Consider the following 21,559-nt stretch of genomic DNA (forward strand, 5'->3'; position numbering starts at 1 on the left):
AGTGAGAGGATCACTCTGATGTTCCTAATTCCCTAATAAGTCCTAATAAATACCAAGATACAAAGGGTTTTATAAAATTTTCGAAGGGCATGAACTCAGAATCAAAACCCACATCTGGTCCTAGATAATGAAGATGTTTATGCTAAAATTGTAAAAAACCCCGTTAATAATGATGCAAACAAAACTAGGAATGAAATACTTGCTCTGAATTTCAATTTCTTTTATTTTCAGAATTTACACATAAATATTTTCAATCCTTTTCAGTACCCATCATCTCAAATACTCTGAAATGGAGGGCTTTGATTGACATGTTGTTTGAAAAACTTAATGATCTGTAAACGCATTCCTTTTATTTTAAAGCTCTTGAAACATCATAAACTGTTTAAACTCTGAGGATATTTGGCTTTTCATATAACTTTCATTGCAATAACTTAAAAGACAATAATTTTCACTTGTCCTGTATTACATATCCTATACTTGCCTTGAGCTTGTTAAATCTGATTGCTGATTCACATCCTTTTATCTGCTAGAATATTCTTGTGGTGGAGGAATTGTGTGGTTGTCTACCTGGTTCCAAGTCCAAAGGCTCTTGCCTCATTTTCACTGACTCAGAGTACAGAAGAAATCTCAGTGGCTTTAGGAGTTTGGGGGGGTGAATGCCCTTGTACTACTCACTGCTCAGCCAAGGCCTGATGTTTGATATCTACTGGGCCATAGTGGCCACTATAAAACTAATTGGTGGGTCAAGGTTTAGATTCCAGTTACTGACAAGAATTCTTCTTTTAGTGGTATTATGCTGTTTCCCCTGTCCCTGTGCTTTTTATTCCTCTGTTTTTTATATATGGCTTTATTCTGCTTTGCCTCTTAGGTTTTTCACTGCTGACTGCTTTCACTCTGAAAATTTTCTTCCTGAGATTGTTCTCAAAGCTGGAATACTTACCTGAACACCTGTTCCTTTTTACCATATATCACTTCCAGATCCTCCTCTGCTTTCATGACTCCATGTTCTTCACATGCTTTGTGATAAATTTTTATTTTTTCCTTCTTCTCCCCTATGTGTCTGCTCTTCTTCTGTGCCTTTTATCTGCCTTCTACTCTAACATCAGTTTTTTGCTTTATTTCACTCTTATTTACTTTATCCAGGTGATTTCTGCCTCCAGCTCAGTCTCTAGCCACTTGATGGGTATGTCAAAGTTGGGTTGATCCTAAGACTTAAAGTCTGTGGTGTTCCAGATGAATTGCTTGACTTCACCAAGCCTTATTTATAAATGCCTGTAGGCTTTCGTTTGTTTGTCTACATTAATAAGAAATTTTAGTGTTTCAATGTTCAAACTCTTAAAATAGTGTTGTGTGTTTTGATCTTTGTGCTTCCAATGAAGCTTTGGAATTAACATCAGTGTATGTTCTGTACTTCAACAACACCATTTTTTTCAGATTTGAAATATGTTAAGTACAATTGAGCTCAACAGCTTTTTGTAGGGATGTGAAATTATGGAAAGGCATAAGACAGCTTTCCCACATCAGCCTGAAGGGAATGGGTGCATCAGATTCTCAGCTTCCCTAAAAAATGAGGTCTTGAGCATGGCAAACAGGACACTCAGAAGGGTGGTGTCAAAAACACTGACATGTGTGGCATGTGCATGGACATGCCGAAAGTGTTAGGGTGAGGAGCAGCACCCTGTTGTTCTGTCAGTCCCGTGTGTGGTCCTGGGTGATGAGAGAAAGTGGCCAGTGATTTTGAGATTTTATTTTGAACATGTTTGATAGGTTGGAAGTGTTTGTTTCAGATTTCCGTGCCTTTGATATATAGCTCAAAGAAAAACCTTGAATGAGCTGTGTAAGGCACCCTGTGCTAATGTGTACCTCTGTGGTTGCACCCACCTCAAGGAGAAGCAAGATCTCATTATAGTTCCTTAGTAGACCTCGCATACATGTGGCATTTAAAATATGAAACTAGACTGTTCAATCTTATCAGTTAGGGTTAACCCCACTGCAGGAACAGATCACTTAAGCAGTGTTAAGAAAGGGTCTGAATTAGGACACAGAGGCATTTCTTGTTACCCTTGTGGTCTTGCACACCCACTGACATGGAAACAGCTTTTTGCTGTTCAGCAAGTCATAAAAGAAACAAATAGACTCCTTCCCCAAATACAAAACAATGAGACACGGTTTACTTTTTTTTGTATTTTCTTATTTTCTTTTTTTTCCCCTTCCCCTGAGAAGGTTTTTAAGGCATACTTGTTCTTAAACATGCATTAAAACATCCATGGAATATAAAACAAACATTTCATTTAGCGTCAGTCAGAAAACATGATAGAATATATTGGCAAATAACTCTTAAATTGGCATCCCTAGTGTGTACAAATAAATATCTGCTGCAGGGCAGGCTGGAAGTGACTTTGTTTCCATGCTGTGATTTCTTGCTCTTTGTGCCAGCTGGTGGTTTACTATGGAGTTTGCTAATATTCCAAACAGGAACAAAAAGCTAGCAGGAAACTTATACAATAGTTTTACAGAAATGCCAAGCTTAGCTCTCATAATGACTCCGCCTCTTTCTTTTAGAATTCAACCAGCACATTACTACCATACAAATACATTTTCCCCATAATTCTAGTTAATCTCTGTGCTGTCTTGTAGAGGAAATGGAAATTACTGTCTCTGCTCAAGAAGATGAGCTAAACTTAACAGGAGCATTCTGTGATTGCTCAGCCTTGTAGCCTGATTACATTATGGTGACAGCCAGCATGGGGGGCAGCAAGGCTGCAGGAATGTCTCTTTAATGATATTTAAAAATATATAGTCTGGGTTTGTCCTTTGCCCTGATGTGTGTTTCATTAATATGTAATCAATTTTTAGCTCTTGGAAAATTTGCTTAATATGAACTGACACTTCAGGTTGTCAGAGTGACCAATCTGCATAATGCCTGCTACTGACTTGTCTGGTATTTTGTGCTGGATCTGTGAATCCAGGTCTACTTGTCCACCCTTATGCTTTAAGCATAAGGAGATATTTTATATTTCTCAAGGAACCACTGAATAGTGGTGTCTGGCCCCTCACCATATGGTGACCCATTACAAGAAGTAGTCTGAAAGGGACAGTTTATTCTGGCAGTATGGAAGAAGGATGTACCAGTCAGCAATGGCCGTAGTGACGACCCTTATCCTGGACAGCAGCACAGCACATGTGGGTAAGAGTCATTGCATCTTTTGTTTGGATAGTCAGGTCCAGCCTTGGGACTGAACCCGAGGAATAGACACATTTTTCCTGGAGGATTTCTGTGCTCACTAATTCAGGATTCAACCTGTTTTTAAATGAATACTGACTCTTGAGAGTAAATCTCTGCTTCCTAGGTCACCAGGATGATTTGCTTACCACCTGAATTGCCACTGACAAGTCAGAGGATTTGTGCAGCAAATGATAAAATAGTTGAAAAGCAAGGTTCCAGAAAAAGGCAGTTCAGGAGAAAACAGACTTGGAAAAAACTTCAGAGTTTTTGCTATTCAGTCAAGAATACCAAATAGCACTAGGTATTGATTGTCCTGTCTGTTTTGTATAAATTCAGTTAATGAGTCTCAGATCAGCAATTAGTGACTGTCATGTCACCAATAAAAGGGAGAGCCATGTGAAAAAAAATGTGGATAGAGTAAACAAGAAGAACAAAACCTGAATGTAAGGTTGAATGTGATTTTTTTATTTTCTTCAGTGCAGGGTAATCTGGTAACATTACTAGAAAGTTGAGGGCAAACCTTCTACTAAACATTGGAAGTCTTTGATGACTGCCCTTGCCATCTTTTTCTTTTGGGATGCAGAAGTATGATACCTCTTATGGACTGCCAGCCTGGTAGGCTTTCTTTTAAAACCTTTTTTTTTTTTTTTTTTTTTTTCCCATTAACAGCAATGGTCTTTAGAAAGTAGCCAGTAGTTTCTTCTTATTTTTGTTTTCCTATTTTATGACTACAGAAAATTTAAATAAATATTACCCAGACATCCTACCCAAAATACAATTGGAAGTACTTGGATCGCTGAGCAGCAGGAAGACTCCCTGCTGAAGGACTTCATTTTCCAGCTATTTATACCTCTTGGTGGCTTGTCTGTGATAGAGGGAGCTGTGAGAAGGGAAAGGAATATTAAATTGCATTTAAAACATCACTTTTCATCTCTTTCCTCTTTTCATTTTAATCATCCTGTTGGATTATAGTATCTTTGCTGTAATGAGTAGTAAATTTGTCTTGTAGCATAGTAGATGTCTGGCCCAGGGAAAAATTCCTAGGTGCTGCTGTCATACACATCCTGGAAGAAAGATCCAGAAAGAGACAGTCACTCGGGTCTTCCATAGCCTTCATTTAAATACTGTGACTGTTATGGGCTTCTAATACCTTTTCGCTGTTGAAAGTGTGGCTCTCTGTTAATTTATTTAATGTAAGATAGTCATGAGAGTAAGACATGATTAGCCTCCATTAGTTCTGACTCAAGCATTTTTCTCTGGAGCACTTGAACATCTCCCAGAGTGGTCAGAGTTACGATTGTGATCTGGAGGTGAGAAAGTCCTTAATGCCTCCTGCCTGTTCCTTAGTTCCCGAGCAACCACGTCTCTCTTTTTTTTTTTTTCTAATATAAATTTCTCATGATTATTCACACTCCTCTTCTTGTTAATGAATATTATTATTAAAGCCAGGGATATAAGCACGTTTATTAGGAAGATTAGGAAGACTGTTGATTTTTTTTTTTTCCTGTAGCAAAAACATCTTTAGTTTAACTAGAATTTTCTAAAATGTAACTATTTGGATTGAATAGTTCTGTGTTGGATGTCTGATTTAGGCTAGGGATTACAAAAGGCCACCACCACTCTAAATGCTGAACAATACAAACCAATAATCTATAGCAACATAATCTGGGAGGATTGAAGTGAGGCAGGAAACCTACAGAAAACAAAGTGTGGGACTATGGAATTAAGCTGTGTATCGCAATGTCTGTGCCCAATGGGATGAAATGAATGTTTCCCTGGCAACCTTAATTCTCACATTTTCTAAGTTCTGAATGCTTCTCTTTGAGATGTTAATAATAGTCTGTTAACTTTTTTCCTGTAGCTAATGTGATAGAGAAAAATGTGCTTGAATTTTAAAAATGTATATTGAGGCAAATTTTTGTAAATGTCTTACTAGTGAATATATAATCCTTATGTCGACTCACAGTCATAATTTATTTTTTATTTGTATTGCAGATGTGTTTGTGACCTCTTCCCTATTTTACAAACATGTGTGGTGTATTTTCGGTAGCTGTTAGAGAAAAAGGACTACATTATTAATCATAGTTTATGGGTAATGCATTGTTACAGTAATAAGAAGAATGAGGAAGTCATGGTGGCAGGACACACACCACCTGGGTGCTATTGAGGACTCTTTACAGCTAATGTAGCAGAGAAAACTTGTAAGAAAAGGTATGAAAAAGGAAAGTGTGCTGGCTTTGGAAAGATTTACAGAGAGTGGGAGCTTGCAAAAAAAACCCCAGCAAAAGAACAAAGCACAGATACACCAATAAAAAGGGATGCCAGGACTGCCCTTTTCATCAAGCAGCACAGTAGTATCGTCTGTGCTATTATCTGAATTAGGAGATAGCGTAAAAGATTTTATATTCTTGATTGACTTGTGTTTGCTCCCCAGCTTGCTTCTTGTAATAGTTTTAAAAAGATCTAGTAGTTTTGATGGCCGTCACCTATCGGTAATATTGCCAAAATACTAAGATCTCATCTTTCCTCATCTTATTTTTTTCATCTTTGTGCCACATTCCAGCTGGGTTCCAAAAGTCTGAGATGCTTTGGGTTGAACCTTCTGCAGCATAGATGGCGATAGCAGGAATGATGCTTGCAGAGCAAAGTATGTCTTTGCTTTTTATGCTCACTTCTGCAGAGTACTGAGTCAAGTGGAGTTACAGTCTCTGCCTTCACTTGCAAGAGTCCAGAATATCCATCAAATAAGTCATTCACCTTTTGTTGTTGTTGAAGTAGGTCTCTGCATTGTGAGGGAGGTTTTTTCTTGGCAGGAGACAGGAGTTTTGCAGAATGATCCCAGAATAAACTAAGGACCAGCTCCTTCTTAGACTGCTCCAGGTATGGCTGTCCTATCTTTGTGGAGCACACATGTGAAAGCCCCAGACACACACTGATCTCTGTATGCTGGCTCCCATCCTCCCGCTTCAGGTTTATCATGTCTTTGGTGTGAGCTGTGTCCATACAGCAGCATTTGACCAAGAATCTGTATGATAACAAAGTAGTTCTAAAGCATAACTGTTCAGGTTGGATGGAGTAGTTGGAGCTTCTTTAGTTCAAAATATCAGACACAATAAGTATAATTTTATGTCCTGTCAGTCATGTGCTTGCTCCCTGCTGTACGGAACTACTTTGCTTAGTCTCAGGGAGCCCCAAAGCAAGCTGTCACAGTCAGCAAGTAGAGGCTAGTAGGAAAGCAGGCATGAGGCATGGAGAAGGCTGGTAAATCTCACTGACAGATGCAATGAAATCTCTTCCTTGAGCACCCTCCCCCAGTCATACACAACAGCCATCCTTTGATAAAGGTTAAAAACACACATAGGGTCAAAGTTAAGACTTTCAGAGCCTGGTTATGTATTTTGCAATAGTCTGTAAACTTTGTTGCACTCAAAATCTTGTTTATGGAAAAGAGAAGACAACTCAAAAAACTAAAAATTTCTTGTCAGTGTGACTGAAATTTTAGTCTAGACATTATCATCAGTCCAGGTGTATTCATTAAAGAAAATAAGAAATACTTCTGTGCAAAAAAATCATTAATAGTAATACTGCGGTTAAAGTTATTGCATGAAAGCTTCCTAGTTTCTACCTCTTTTATGGTATTGTGGTCATCCTTCTTCCAGTGTTCAGATTCCTAAGGCTGATGGTTTGATTTTGCTGTTGGTGTTGGTGGGGATATTATGATTAAGTTTTCAGCAAGTGGAGACCTTCAGTGGGGAGGATAAGATGTTCATTTTGATGGTTTCTGCTTTACCTGGATTTTCTTTTATATGTTAGCTAATATATTTTCACATTTCCCTTTTTCCATTGGTTTGGTGCTCCACATTACTCCTGATAATACTGCATGTAGTGATTTTCAGTGTGCTAGATACTTCTTTGCTACCCCTAAACCAGATTTTCTTCAGTTCTCCTGTCTTCAGGTCTGGAGTTCTCAAACTAGACAGTGGTTAGATGCTTATAGTTGTGGCGTCTGTGATGTAAAATATGTGCCTCATGTCTTATCATCTCCTGGCTGTACTCCTCCATGCCATATCCTGAGTCTCCTCAGGGTCTCTCTATCATACCAGGCCTGTACTGCATCATTAAATTCTAGTCATAAAACCATGATAGTAGTGTACAAAGACAAGGGAAATAGAGCCAACTAGCCACAGGTCCCTGGTTATAAGAAAAATTGTTCGTGTTCTACTCTCTATGGTACGGGAAGCAGATCAGGTTTTGTGCTACTTCCTTATGGTGCACTCATAGCTCTAGCTTTTCTTTGGTCTCACTTTCAGATTTTAATACTGTTGCAGATATTTATTCACAGGTGGCTCTTCAGATTATGTTAATTGAAATCTGCAACTGCTAAAACCAGTTATCCTCAGATTGCCTTTGCTAATGGATAAATGCTTTTGTAGACTCATTTACAAAGGATAATAGTAAGTAGACTTCGTTTCATGTTTAAAATTAAGAATTTGATTTTGATTTGGATGTGAATAAAATTCTGCTCTGAAAATCTGCTGAAGTCACACCTAGTTCACATATAACGGGGTCCTTGTCAGAGAGAACCCTCTGTTGCCTATTGCCAAACAATCACATAGGGGAGAGACGCCAGCTGCATGATCCAGTTGTCTCAGTAGTGGTTGTGACACGGGACCTCTTAGCCTCTCTGCTTTGCAATCAGCCTTCAGTGGGACCATAAACAAAATACTATCACTTTTATTTCCTCCACTTGCATCACAAAAATTTGTATTTCAAAGTGAGGCACATTTTATAAGCATAGAAATGTATTGTTCTGCTCATTTTTCACAGCTTTTAATATGTATCTTCTGGAATAAAAATAATCCCTAATGCTTTGTTAGTAACAGCAGTTTTATGTGTCTTAGCTTGTACAAAGAGAAATAACACAGAGACACAGTCTCACACTTTTGCCGAACTTTGTTGTCTGAAAATATTTCTTTTCTGAATTCTTATTGTCAAGTCTTAGCAAGTAATGAGGTTTGATGAGCAATGCTTGGGGATTCTGGGTCAAAGTCTTTATGGCTGCTTAATTGTTTAATACACAGAAAGTAGGTGGTGGAACTGAATATTTAATTTTCATGATGAAGGGGAATCATGAGGGTAGTGTAGGAATCTCTGTGGAGACTTGTGCTCCTGAAAGTGTTCTTAAGACATATGGAAGACAAGAGGAAGAATAGATATTGTGATAAAGCTGAGCTTCCCAGAAGAAAAACGAGGAAAACCAGATGAGAGAAACAAATGGCAGACTTAAGAAGCAAGCAGTGGTTCTTTGCATTACCATGTAGTTGTACTGTGGGAGTCCTTGCTGTGGAGGTTGTGTGTACTGAAAATGTACATGGATTCCAAAATCACAGAATAAAATTTTGGAGAAAAAGGTTCACTGATATGGTACAGAAGAGATAGCATTTCTTTTCAAGTCCCTGTGGCAAGCTAAGAGGTCATCCTGGAGGGAATAGAATAGGTACCTTCTTTTGAACAGTTTTGGTGAGAGATACTTGGCTAGGTGGACCTTTGATCTGAACTGAAAGGCACACTCTAATGTTCTTCTGAAGAAAATCAATCAGTCCATGGGAGCTTGCTCTCCCTTCCCTGTTCATTTTCCTTCCCTCTTTTCTAGTATCCCCTTCTTTTCTGTCACAAAGTCAAATACTTTTCCCCAAGTAACTCCTCTGGTTTTTTCATCCATACCATCAAACGTTATTTGTGATCCATCCTGAAACTCTTCTTGCCAAGGTTTCTAATGTTGTTTCCTTTGTTTGATTTATCGGCTCACTCTCTTCCTTCAGGGTTCATGGTCCTGTCTGTCGCTCTGCATTTCCTCAAAAGGATTCTCTTCATTTCCTCTCCCACTTTCTGTTAAATTTTCACAAAGGTATGTCAGTTGGGCCCTTCTGTTATTCCTTCACTCTGGGTGAGGTAGTCTCCCTCTATAAGGCACCCTATAAGCAACTGTTTATTTGTTTTTCTTAAAGCCTGTAATAGGAAATTTTCTGTGCTTTAGTGTGTGCAGGGGGGTTTACAGTGGTCAATTTCCCAGTTGTTCATCAGTATTTTTCATGTTTTCTCAGTGGTTCTGGCTTTGTGGGTGTCAGTCTACTGTCTTTGGGCTCCCTGTGCCATGCAAGCACCTGGAACAGGAGCAGCCTTTTAGTGTGTTTGACCAAGGCACTAAAATGGGTGTATGATGTTTGGGTGTATCACAGACTAGGACAGACCAGTAGCACTGTACTAGAATGGAGCGTGGCGCTTGTTCATGCTGAAAAATTGCTTTCTTGTGTTGTGAAAGTGACTTTCCTTCAGATAATTTAGAGACAGAATGCTGGCATACCCAGCTTTTAAAACATACTATTGGAGCAAACATTAAACTTTTATTCTGCTTGGTTAAATTTGGAAAAAAAGGTGCATTGAAAGTTTACATTGGATGTGTTCCCACTTTAGGGCCAAGGTGGACCTTCAGGAAGAAAGGCAGGAAAAGCTGGTAAAGCTGGTAAAGCTGGATATAAAAAACGGGTAAGATTCTCAAGTCTTAAAAATGGCTTTTTCTTCTTTTAGCTATGAGATGCAAAAAAGATTTAGTCTGAACAATGAGGGGTTTTTTATAAAGTTGGTAAAATATCAATTGATTTAGCAGTAAGAGGTTGCTGTAGGTATCCGCTGAGAAGGAAAATGCACCAGCAAGTTAGGACAAAAAATATCACCTGGAACGAAGGCACAATTTGGGTAAAATGCAATATGAAAACATTAAAATAAAATGTTTGGGATGTAAATTCCAAAGTACAACCTGACTCAGACTGTGAGAAAACTGCCTGCTCAGTTTAGAAAATTCAACGTATAGCCCATATTCACTTAACAAAGAAGTAGAAGCCTTAGAGAAGATAGCCTTAACTTCTGTGACTCACAATAATGTTTTTACTGTTGGGCAAATAAATTATTAGAATATTCTGATTTAATCTACCTTCCTCTTATTTAGCGCCATTGACAGGGGTGAAAGAACAGTCTACATGTCTTTACACAGGCATATTGATAAACAGCTTTTCACTTTCTTGGGACAAATCACAGTCTCATTAAATGTTCCTCTTTTCACCATTTAAAAATGGAAAGTTATTTACTTTTAAATGAAAATCATACATAAAAATGTTAAAACCACAATACTTCTTATCTGATTCACTTGGGAAAACAGTCACTGAACTAACAGGCATCAAATTGTGTATGATAAGTGTCCTACAAGCAGGTGTTTGCGTGGGGAGCATTAAATCACAAACAACAGTTCTGCAGTCATTGTCTCTTGTGCATCAGAGACACAGAGAAGGTCTGACCTTCCTTACAGCTTGCCTCATTTCAGTTCCCTTGGGGAAAGAAATAAGACTGCAGCCTCTGGAATATGGAAAATTCTCTGTTGCTTTCAGTCATTTTGACACAGTGTTGCGCTTTTTACCTTCTGGTGTTCTGCAGGTAGCAAAGCATTGCTACATCCAGCCTCTGTATCTTCAGCCATAAGCTGTGCTTACACCTTGGACTCATCCTCAGCTTTGCATGGCTGTTAAGTTAGCAGGCCGGAGAGAACTGTATTTACAAGAACGATTGATTTATTTTAAATCAACTCATTAAACATTTTGAACTGAGTGAGAAATTTTGCCTGGAGCAGTTAAGCACTTTAATCAGCAACTTTGTGTTCTGACAGCTTTTTCTGTAAGGACAATTAATTGAAATTCATTCCTGCAGTGATTAATTTTCTTTTTAATGACCTTATATCGTGATATCAACCCAATGCTAGCCCAGGGAAAGCAGCAGTCTGTTGTTAGGGGAATGGAGACATGCTGGTCTTTGCAAGAAATTAGTTAACGTTCCTCCAGAAGCCACATCCCTGCAGCTTTGTATTTCAAACTAAATTCTGAGAGTAGCTTATAAAATGACATGCTAGGAGTAATTGCAGGTTCTTGGCTTGTGCCCTTGAGTTGTCCTTAAGTCCTATAATACCCTTGGGTATTATGTGGCAAGGGAAACAGAATTGCCAACTTTTATACTGAGATTGAAGTGGAATCACTTGGGTTTTGTTATTGGAGTTAGTTCAGTTTTGTGCTAGGATAAGAATTATCTTCAGACTGCAGCTCCTCCAACCCACTGAACTCTTGCTGGCAAGTGTAGCCATATGAAAATCTTCAGATTTTGGCCTGCCATTTGTGTTCTGCTCTGCACAAAGCAAAGATGGGTGGGGGGGATGTTGTTTTTATTTCTTAATGCCTCAAGAAGTGCTGCTTTGGCAAGGAGCAAAGCTGTCAGAGTTTTGTTGCATTACTGAGCTTGTCATTCCTATTCTAGGATGAAGGTGATGCTCCTGAAACAGGGGAGGACTGGTCAGCAAGGGCTGTTGTCAGATCCCCAGACCAGCTGGAGCTGACGGAAGATGTGAGTAAAGCAATGCCTGTCTTGTTATGAGATGCGTATGAAACTCCATAAGCAGAAGCCTGCCCATTGATTTTGGAAGAAATTCTGCAAGAGTAAAACTCCAGTACTTGCTGAAGTACAGTGTCTGCAGTGCCAACTGAAATGGCTTCAACAGGAGAACAGGGTGAATGTGCTTTGAAACCCAGTTCTAGGCTTAAAACACTGCAACTGCCTGGAGCTAATCCCAAAGGGAAAATGTTGCCAGGGCTCTACTCAGTTAAAGAGGACGCAGAGCCAACCCTGAGCTTTTTGTGTGCCTCTGTGCCATACACAGGACAGGGAAGTGTCATACAGTTTTACTGCTGTTTCTTCCCAAATTGGTTCAGTAGCATTGCAATTGGTCACCCTTCCAGCTGCAGTTGTTTCTCTCTTCTCACTGCCTTATAAAACTCTAGCATTGTTCCCTGTCCTTAAAATAGCTGTGAAAGGTAAGTTTTGTGTATGTCCCCTAACTCAGGCAGTAGAAATTGTTAAAAGCAGTACTTTTTTTTTTTGTTCACAGTGGTCAATCCTGAAAGTAATCCTATTGAGCTTACTGCTTATTTTTGGACAGTGTAGATTTTAAGGACACAAGTTTTCTGTCCCATCTTACAGAATGCAGCTAGCATTTTTCAAGTACTACTGTATCTTAGATAATAATTAAAATCAAGAAAGCACATTGAAATACTGTGGTAGAAAGCAGGTTGACTATTCTGGGTTACACTCTGAGCCAGGTTGGCCCCAAGCACTGTACCTGTGGTGGCATCACCTGCACACAAGGTATCTGCAATGAACTGAACAGAACTGAGCATAAACATGGTAATTTTTTGTACATGGTATTAGTAGTGAAGTTTTATCTACAATACTGTTTTGTTTCCATTCCAAAGGAATTAAAAAAGGAAGTTACACGTACCTTGACAGCTGATAATCCCCATATTCCCCGGGATACCGTCAGATTCAGCTTCAAAGTAAGTGTGACCCATAAAGTAAGACATGACCCATAAAACTTTTCTGCAATTTTTTTTTTGCAATTAATTGGTTTTGTAATTTTTCAATTAAAAATAAATTTTAAATAATAATTTTTAAATAATATTTAAATTTAAAAATAAACCAGGTAATTTTTCCTGGTTTATAACCAGGTAAATTTTCTTTTAATGTGGCTACATCTTATTACATATTTTCTGCCAATGATTCCTAAAGGGTTTTTATAGAAGGTAAAAGTCTAAAAGAATTGATGCATTTATTTAGAAGTAGGATTTTCTTGGTTTGGAAAGACAGGTATCTGCTAGAGAAAGCTGGACTTCCGGCTGGAATGGAGAATGTAAAATAAACGCCCCCCGTCCAAATTATTAATTATAATAAATTAATAATTTTTCAATTAGGGGCTCTCAGGCAAAGATATGGGAATAGGAATAACAGTTTTTACTAGGAATATTAAAAATACAAATGTAGTAGTACAAAAACAAGAAACAAGCAAGCAAGCAAACAAACAAAACTCCTAGAAACCCTGACGGAGTCAGAAATATGACTTAACACCCTGTTGGTCAGGGTGTTGGAAGCAGTCCAACTAAATCCTCCTGGAGTAACAGATGTTGGAGTAGAGATGATCCTGTAGAAAGGGTCCAGTGGTGGTGAGATGGGTCCGGTTTTCCTCTAGGATCCAGTAGAAAACAGGCTGCTCTTGTGTTTCTGAGTTTCAGTTTTTATTTAGGTAGGAACGGTTGGCTCTGCCCACTGGGTGGAGCATCTCACAATGGGATGATGTAATGTTATCAGTCATGTGGTGAGTCTTAATGGCCCATTAACAGAAGATATCCCCCGGAGGGAGGATGGGTCGTGGTAGAGAGAAGGAACATTCCTCCACCTGGTTTGAACAGCTGGCCCATTAACAGAAGACACCTGCCCCCTCCCCACCCCGAGTTATGAGGAATGGGTTATACAACACATAAAGAAAACACCTCCCCAACTGGTTTCAACAGATGGAAAATATGATAAACATTTTTGGTTACATATTGCAACCCAAGACAAGGATATCACAATTTCAGAACAAGATCTATTGGTGAAGGTAATTAATGCAGCTGATCTCAGGTAGTTACTTTTCCCATTCTGTGGTGGCTCAAGGACAAAAGGCAAGGTTTTTCTCAGTCTGTAAGAATTATGCCACAGTATCCAGATGTGAAGATTGAATTATAGGAGAGTTTGGAAATGTGTTTTGTGAAATCACTGACAAGCTTTATTCATGATGAGTAGGAGTGAGCAACAGACAGCCAGAAAATATCCAAGAATCACACTTTCACATTTAAATGTGCAGGGCTCACACTGTGTCACCCTGGAGCATCTTTCTCCAACTACCATATACAGCCAGCAACACAGGCAGTCACATGGGAAGACTGAGGTGATAGTTTTACCTCCCACTTCTCCCTGGGAAAGGTTACACACCCTGAAAGAAAGGGCATGGGGACAGCTCCTCCAACTCTGGCATTGAATTATTCCCAGCTTTAGGCAGGTGTTGTGGTTTAATCCCAGCTGGCCACTAAGCCCTACACAGCCATTCACTCACTCTCCCATGGTAGGACAGGGGAGAGAATCAGAGGAGTACAAGTGAGAAAACTCATGGGTTGAGGTGAAGACAGTTTAATAAAAACTGCACAGAAGTTGTGCAAAGCAAAACAAGGAATTTGTTCACCACTTGTGGCAGATATTCAGCAATCCCTAGGAAAGCAGGGCTCCATGTCAATGGTTACTTGCTAGGATACACCCTGTCATTCCAAACATCCCCCCATTCTTCTTCTTCCTCCCAGCATTCTTCTTCCCCCAGATTTATATGCTAAGCATGGCACTATGTGGTATGGAATATCCTTCTGGTCAGATGGGTGAGTTAGTGATAAGGTAGGGTGGGGAACAGAACTCTGTGCAAGTGCTGCTCAGCAATAACCAAAACATTCCTGTGTTATCAACACTGTTTTCACAACAAATTCAAAATACAGCCCATCAGTAGCTGCTGTGAAGAAAATTATCCCTGTTAAAACCAACACCTAAGAGAAGAGAAAACCAAGCAAAGTATTCCCAAGTCTGTCTCACCTCTGTGCTACTGTACTTGTTTGACCAACAATTGCATGATTCCAGAGAAAGGAAATCAGTCTTGTGGAATCAAATAAAGCCCTTCTCTTCTATTTGGGGCTGAAGTTTTCCATATTTATGCTATATAGACAGGTGATCAGTAATCTGTATCTTCAAATTCTCCACAATGACTGAAGTGAGCTCATTGCTACGCTGTGATTGACATAGTAAGCAATCACATATATAAGAAGAAAGTATTGAAGCATCTGTGTTCTTTAGTGGCTTCTGATTGCTTTTAGGTGCAGCTCAAAACTAAATTATACAGACTGAACTGTTCTTTGCTGTGAAGATGGTGAGGCACTGGAACAGGTTGCCCAGAAAAATTATGGATTCTGCAACCCTGGGAATGTTCAAAGCCAAATTAGTTGGGGCTTTAAGCTAACTGGGCTAGGGGAAGGTGTGTCTTCGCAAGGCAGGGAGGTTGCAACAAGATTTTCTTTAAGATCCCTTCCAGCCTAAGCTATTCCAGGATTCTATGATTCTGTGATTTTGTGATTTTGTTGGGTTTTTCTTTTTTAGGAACGAGCATACAAGCTACTGGACAATATAGATCAAACAGCCATTCACTTCACTTTGAATGGATTTTTGGTACCCAAAGATTCAGATGAAGGCAGATGCCAGAGTATCAGATCAAGCACTGAATCAGGTAGCTTTGTTGTCTGAAATCGCAGTAATTTTCAGATAGGCACTGGTTCATCTTATTCAACACGATGAATTGATCATGCTACATTACCATAGAATTAAACAGCTCCTATTTCAGCTTGAATCCTTGTTGGCAATCAAAATCAGAAAAAAAATCAGCCAGATGTTTGCTGCAGTCTAGAAGATGATGTATGTATTTTGAGTCATTTTAATGCTAACACTGAAATTTTCAAAGACATTTAGTGTTTTTTAAACAGTTTTTACTACCATTAGTTGGACATTCATGTCTAAACTACTTAGCCTGTTTTGAAAGTTTCAGACATGATTTAAACTATTAAAGCAGAAACGTTTGGAATCTGAGTGATTGTTCAGGAAACTATCACATGCATTGACCAATTCTTAAATTCTTATCAAAACATCTACTTTCAGACAATGGGAGATACAAAACCCTGAACCACTTGGGCATTTCATCTGAGCTACTATCATCACTCTTAGGTGTTCAGACAAAAAGATACATTAACCAGAGACTGAAAGCTCTGTTTTTAGTAAAGAATTCTGGGTCTGAATTTTCAGTGGGGGAGGAGGTACCGGTCAGTGATTTTATTGTATTTCTGCTGTTTGAGAAGGGAGAATTTCTGTCACAATGAGTGCTCTGTCAAGGTGGTAACTGCCAGGCAATGATACAATGATAACACTTGGTAAGCTCCTGAGAATTGTTCTTACTTGGAACTTCTGAGGGTCAGTGCCTCCCTTATTTTACACTTAACAAACTATGCATGATGATTTGAAGTAGGGCAAAGTGCTTAATGGGATCTTCAATATCATGAAATCATGGATTTTTGGCAGTGCCTTTCATAGATTCCAAACCAGCCAGTTTCAAGTGGCTTGATGCTATCATGGCTACACAGTCATGTAGACATCCATCGTTCTCTAACAAGACTATATTAATTTTTATCCATATAAATAAGAACAACCATGTTATAACTTCTGTGTGCCTTGAAAACTTTCTTAGTAGTTGTACATAACTGCAGACAGTTCTGGAGGATAGAAAAGTCCAGAGCTGAAGGCCTAGCGAGAAACAGAATTAATCAGATCAGAAATGGGTTAGAGAAGTTTGCTCTGAGTCAAAATATTTATTTTTTATTTCAGTTCATACAGAAGTACTGCAGATGAATTCTAGAAATGTCATTGTCACCTTTTGTGGCTTTGAGCAAACAATTGTTCTCCTAAGTGGGGATTTGTTACTGTGTTGTCCAATGATGCAGCATTAGGGAAGGATACATATGTATGTCAATGCTCCAGAAGACAGAGGATGTGTAGAATATTGGATAAGATGTCTTGTTATTCTGGGCTCATTCACATATCCTTTCTGTAATCAGAAAAGGCTCATGTTGAGGAGGAAAAGGCTTCTGTGGAGGCTTCTGCTGAGGCAACTGAAGAGACAGAGACTAAAGATGAAGAACCCACAGGAGATGCTGAGGTAATTCTCTGTAGCCAGCTAAGAGCTGTCCATTTTATTTTTAATATTAGCATTTAAATTACATTACTATAAAATGGGTTTTCTTCCATCATTGATTATTTTATGTCTGAGATGTCAGTGCTACCTCCAGGTTCTGCTGGGCAGCAGTGGTCCTACTGCCATTTTTCAGATGTAGAAACTGAGTAGGGGGATCATACCAGAAATGTCTTTATCCAGATATTATATCAAAATAAAGTGCAATTTGCTGGGATCTGGAATCTTCCTGGACAGTAAGTCAGTTGGTGAAGAACAAAATCTGGAGGGGTGAAAGCAGCAGGCATAAGTGAATGAAAGGAGTAGTGACCCAATTTAAAGGCTGTTGGCTGATAGGAAAGGAGTAGCCTGTGAGAAGTTTGTTCTTATCCATACAGAACCTACACAGTGTCAGAGTTTCAGGTGAAACTCATTGTCTAGCAGGGAAATGAAAACACAGGGTAACGGGACTCTAACAAAATCTTCTGGTCCTTGAGTCCATTTTACCAAAGGCAATTGTGCCATATTATCTCTCTCATGTCAGGTTTTGTTTTGAAGCAATTTTGGTTCCTCAATGTCTCTATTCTGATTCATATATTATTTCAGAATCTCCTTGATCTGAGTGCAGGAAGTCTCCTAATTTTGAATCTTCAGTTACAGTCTCCTTCACTAGGCAGCAAAAATCCAGCAGTCTGAGAAGAAGGAAAGAGATGACTGGTTCTCTCAGGGTGGAGTCACTGCTGTATTGTCTTGCAGGCTGCAGGAGAGGAAGAGGAGGCACAAAGAGCTGAAGCAGCTGAAGAAACTGAGGCAGAAGAGGCAGAAGAGCCTCCTCCCCCAAAAGCACCAGAGAAGAAGTTTGCAAACCAGTTCAACTTCATTGAGAGAGGTTCAACTACATACCACAATCCTTTGCGGGTACATTGCTGTTTCCTTCCGTGATTTGAAGGATCTTTCCTTTGATGGAGCATGTAGATAACCTGTGTTTGTGTCATATCCTGTGATCTGTTGATACTATTAGGAAAAAAATTATAGTGATTGTACTATTGTAAAACATTTGGTGTGTTGAAAATGGTGACAGAAAATTTTTTGCCTCATGAACTCTTGGACAGCCTACAAAAAATTTTGATGCTACTGAAAATCCTTAAGCCTCTACTTGGACATGATATTTTTGATGTCTATTTTCTCATCTGAAAAAGTACAGAGCAATGTTAGGGTAGCAGCTGAGTACTTGGAATGTGTGAAAGCAATTTCTGTTTGTCACTGTGTACTTTCATGGTGTTGTACTTCAATTCTTATTAATGGAGCAGAGATATAATGCCCATATATTGAAAGGACAAATGTGTTTGGGCTTGTATTAAACATGGGTACTAGATTAACCAACTACAGTAACCAACTTACTGTAAGTGTGACAAATCTGTACTTCTTGCACATGGTACATCTCCTTCCCACTCAGTATGCACTTTCCATTACGTACAGACCCAAACCCTTATGTTCTTTCCCTAAGCTTTTTGCCGAACCTACAGCCATTCCCTGTGACGATGTTTTCATGAGGCCTTCTGACTGAGCAATCCTGGTGATGTAGGCTCCTGACAGGATGCTCAAAAAGGAGTTTCCTACATCAGGGATAGAAGTTTCAGAGAGAAAATTCTTTTTTCTTCCTTGCTACAATTGGAGTGTATATTTCCCCAAAGAGCCTGTTTGTTGTCTTACAGCCATTATACTTAGGGTTAGATGTCTTTACATATGACGGACTAGGAGAGATATATGAGTTACTGTTCTGCTGGAGACAGAAGATCTCAGGAGAGTTTGTCCAGCAGTGGGGTGCTTGCTATGAAGTTTGAGCTAAGATTTGGCATCGTTCAAAAATCCCAGTGGAGCCCATGGAATTTCTTATTTCTTTGTTCCCAGATCTGCATATTCTCTTCCCAATGATTTTATTGGGAGAAGCTTGTGTGTCTCTGTATGATTCTGCCTTTAAAAGCAGAATATAGGCCTTAAATAGCTGCATAGTAGTGGTATGTGCTGTACAGGATGCTCTGTTGCCACCTCTGAGATGTCTTCACTTCAGAGGTCAGTAAAATGCTACATCCATCTTCTTAAGAATGTTTTGACACAGGAGTTTTTTGAAAGAAGATGCTGTTCTTTTAAAGGAATGTTTCACAGAAATATATTAATTTATTTGACAATGTTGATGTAAGGATGGTAAAAATATTATTTCAGTGGCATCAGATGAATTGTTTGTAAGTTTCATTCTGTTCAATTCTTTTGTTCTGACTGTTGTATCCAACTGGCTTTTTAATGCATAGGACAAAACTTTTCAACTTTGGGAGGATGTCATAACTGGTACCATAATTGGTACCAAAGTGTTTCAAATGGTAGAGGTGAAAAAAAAATTTGAACTCCTTCAAAATTAACTACTGAAATATTTGAAGTATGTGGGTAAAAATCAGAAGGTCTTGTGAACGTTCTTTTGTTCCATAGCAAAATCTTTTCATAGTTGCACGGTCACCAATAGTGTTGTGCAGTGCCCTAGGAGTCATCTGGACATCAAATTATTCATACAGACTGTTTCCACAACTGGACTATGTCACTGCAGAGGGCTTCAGTGCTGAGATACGCTTCTTCATGCTTTTTCTTTTTTCAGGAAAAGGGATATCAAACTGACCCCGCACCTTTTGAAACTTTCTCAGAAAATGTTAACCAGGTATGTCTATATCTATCTCCTTTCCATCTTTAAAGTTGTTTTAGAATATATTTTGGGAATTGAGGTGTGAGAAAATTAAGACCGAATTATTCGGTTTGCATTCCTTGCAGTGGAATGAATTCCTTTACTGTGGCTTTGATCTCTGGTTTGAATCTGACAACAGACTAGTATGACCCTCTCTTCTGCTTTAATGGGTGAACTTGCTCATGGTTTATATTTCTAAGGTTAAGTGCCTCTGTTTAGATGCTTTTCACTATTTTTTTGTTTGTTTGTTTGTTTGTTGTTTTTTTCTTTTTTTTGTCAGCCACTCTGACCTGTCTGCTTTAGAGAGTCTTAAGTGAGTGAAAATGGGGAAACCACAGGGTGAGAATAGTTTTGGATTCAGCAAGAGGTGGGCTGCAGCTTGCAGGGTACTGGCTGCTCTAGGGACATAGAGTATTGTTAAGAATTTGGCATATGCTGCACTTGGGTTTTTACTTTGACTAAGTTTAGCTCTATGCAAAGGCAGGTTTCTAAAGCCTGAAGCTGAACCAAGTGAGAACTGCAGCATAAGGAACATAGAAGACCTATTGCAAGAAACTTAACTCTGTTTTATGTAGCAGAAATGTGCCTATATGTTCATGATGAAAGGCTCTGCAGCATTTTCTGCATCCCTTAGAAATGTAAAAAAAAATTTTTTTGGATGAAATTTCACACAAGAAATACGTCACAGCTTTTAGTGGAAAGGGAATCCAGACAATTCTGGTGATTAATTCTCAGATGTTTGTAAAATGTAATTGTGTTTGTCACAGATATAAGCATTTTTTCAAACTAGTGTATCAGCCTGGTATAGAAAACATCGTTTTGTTACCAGTGAGAAGAGGAACACAGAGAAGACACTGTAACATAATGGCAACAACTTAAAAAATGCTGTTATGGGAAAATGATAGGAAGGGGAGTGAAGGTTAAAAACTCTAATCTATTCTATTCCTGAACCTGAAATTACAGAGTAATTGGCCTGAGATCTTCCCTCCCTCCAGCTGGAGTTTTCTTCCTTTTTTTTTTTTTTTTTCCCTGACAGTGAGATGTCCTGAGACTTAGAACAGAGGTGTTTAAGATAATTAGCCCCCAACTAAGATTAATATTTTGCATTAAATGTTCGAAAGCTAAGAGGAAATGTTTTCCATTAATTTCTTTCTATATTGTTGAAATTTTCAGTGGGTCTAAAATAGTGTTTTTATATAAACTCCTTTTTTCCCTCAGCTCTTTTTTTTCTTTATGTTCTTTCTTATGCTCACAACTTCCTATTCCAAACTTTTCTGTTCTACTCCTTCTCATACTTGTCTCATCTTCGTTGTCCTTTTTCTGATGTTTGGAACATCTTTCTGTCTCACTTCTGCCTGCAAATTTACAACAATTGTTGTAATTGTAAAAAAAAACAGGTAGGGTTTTTTTTAAGAGTTTTGCTACCTTTATTCCAATGTTCTAGTCAATATTCTATGTTTGAGTCATACTCCTTATCCTAAGCTAATGTGTCAGATTGCCTTGTTTTGTCCTGAAAGAAATCCAGATACAGATTCAGATACAATACTAGGATTTCAATACTAATGAATAATTCTTAAGAGAAATTACTTGTGGATCTACTCAAGCAAGATGTGTGGTGTGTGGCCTAGCAGAAGATGTGAAACTGCTCTCAGTTTCCATGTGATCATATGCTGCAGAGTTGGAGTCCAAAATTAAATTGTGTTAAGCAACTATGATTTAATTTTCCAACACCACATGAGAAATATCATGAAATGTCATGTTTAATGCATGTTTCCTATTAAACATTGGTAAATTAGCCAAACACAAAGTCCTGCAAAAATAAAGGTATGGACAGAGTCAAACCAGCAAGTAGAGTATTGGAGGAAAGTAATTCTTAAGAATGCAGTAA

The 21,559-nt window shown here is 38.7% G+C and overlaps 1 protein-coding gene across 1 annotated transcript in view; it reads left to right on the plus strand.

Moving 5' to 3' along the window:
* DNAI1 (dynein axonemal intermediate chain 1) overlaps window positions 1-21,559 on the plus strand; it is a 140,681-nt gene that overhangs the window by 1,865 nt on the left and 117,257 nt on the right. Inside the window, exons 2-8 of the mRNA XM_066180940.1 lie at window positions 9,701-9,772; window positions 11,582-11,668; window positions 12,574-12,654; window positions 15,326-15,452; window positions 16,828-16,928; window positions 17,697-17,858; window positions 19,588-19,647. Coding sequence (XP_066037037.1) covers window positions 9,701-9,772; window positions 11,582-11,668; window positions 12,574-12,654; window positions 15,326-15,452; window positions 16,828-16,928; window positions 17,697-17,858; window positions 19,588-19,647 — 690 coding nt within the window. The remainder of the gene's footprint in view (window positions 1-9,700; window positions 9,773-11,581; window positions 11,669-12,573; window positions 12,655-15,325; window positions 15,453-16,827; window positions 16,929-17,696; window positions 17,859-19,587; window positions 19,648-21,559) is intronic.

Source organism: Chamaea fasciata, unplaced genomic scaffold (genome assembly GCF_029207755.1).
Source record: "Chamaea fasciata isolate MVZ Bird 193981 ecotype frontalis unplaced genomic scaffold, bChaFas1.0.hap1 SCAF_4, whole genome shotgun sequence".
In the NCBI taxonomy this organism is placed as follows: domain Eukaryota; kingdom Metazoa; phylum Chordata; class Aves; order Passeriformes; family Sylviidae; genus Chamaea; species Chamaea fasciata.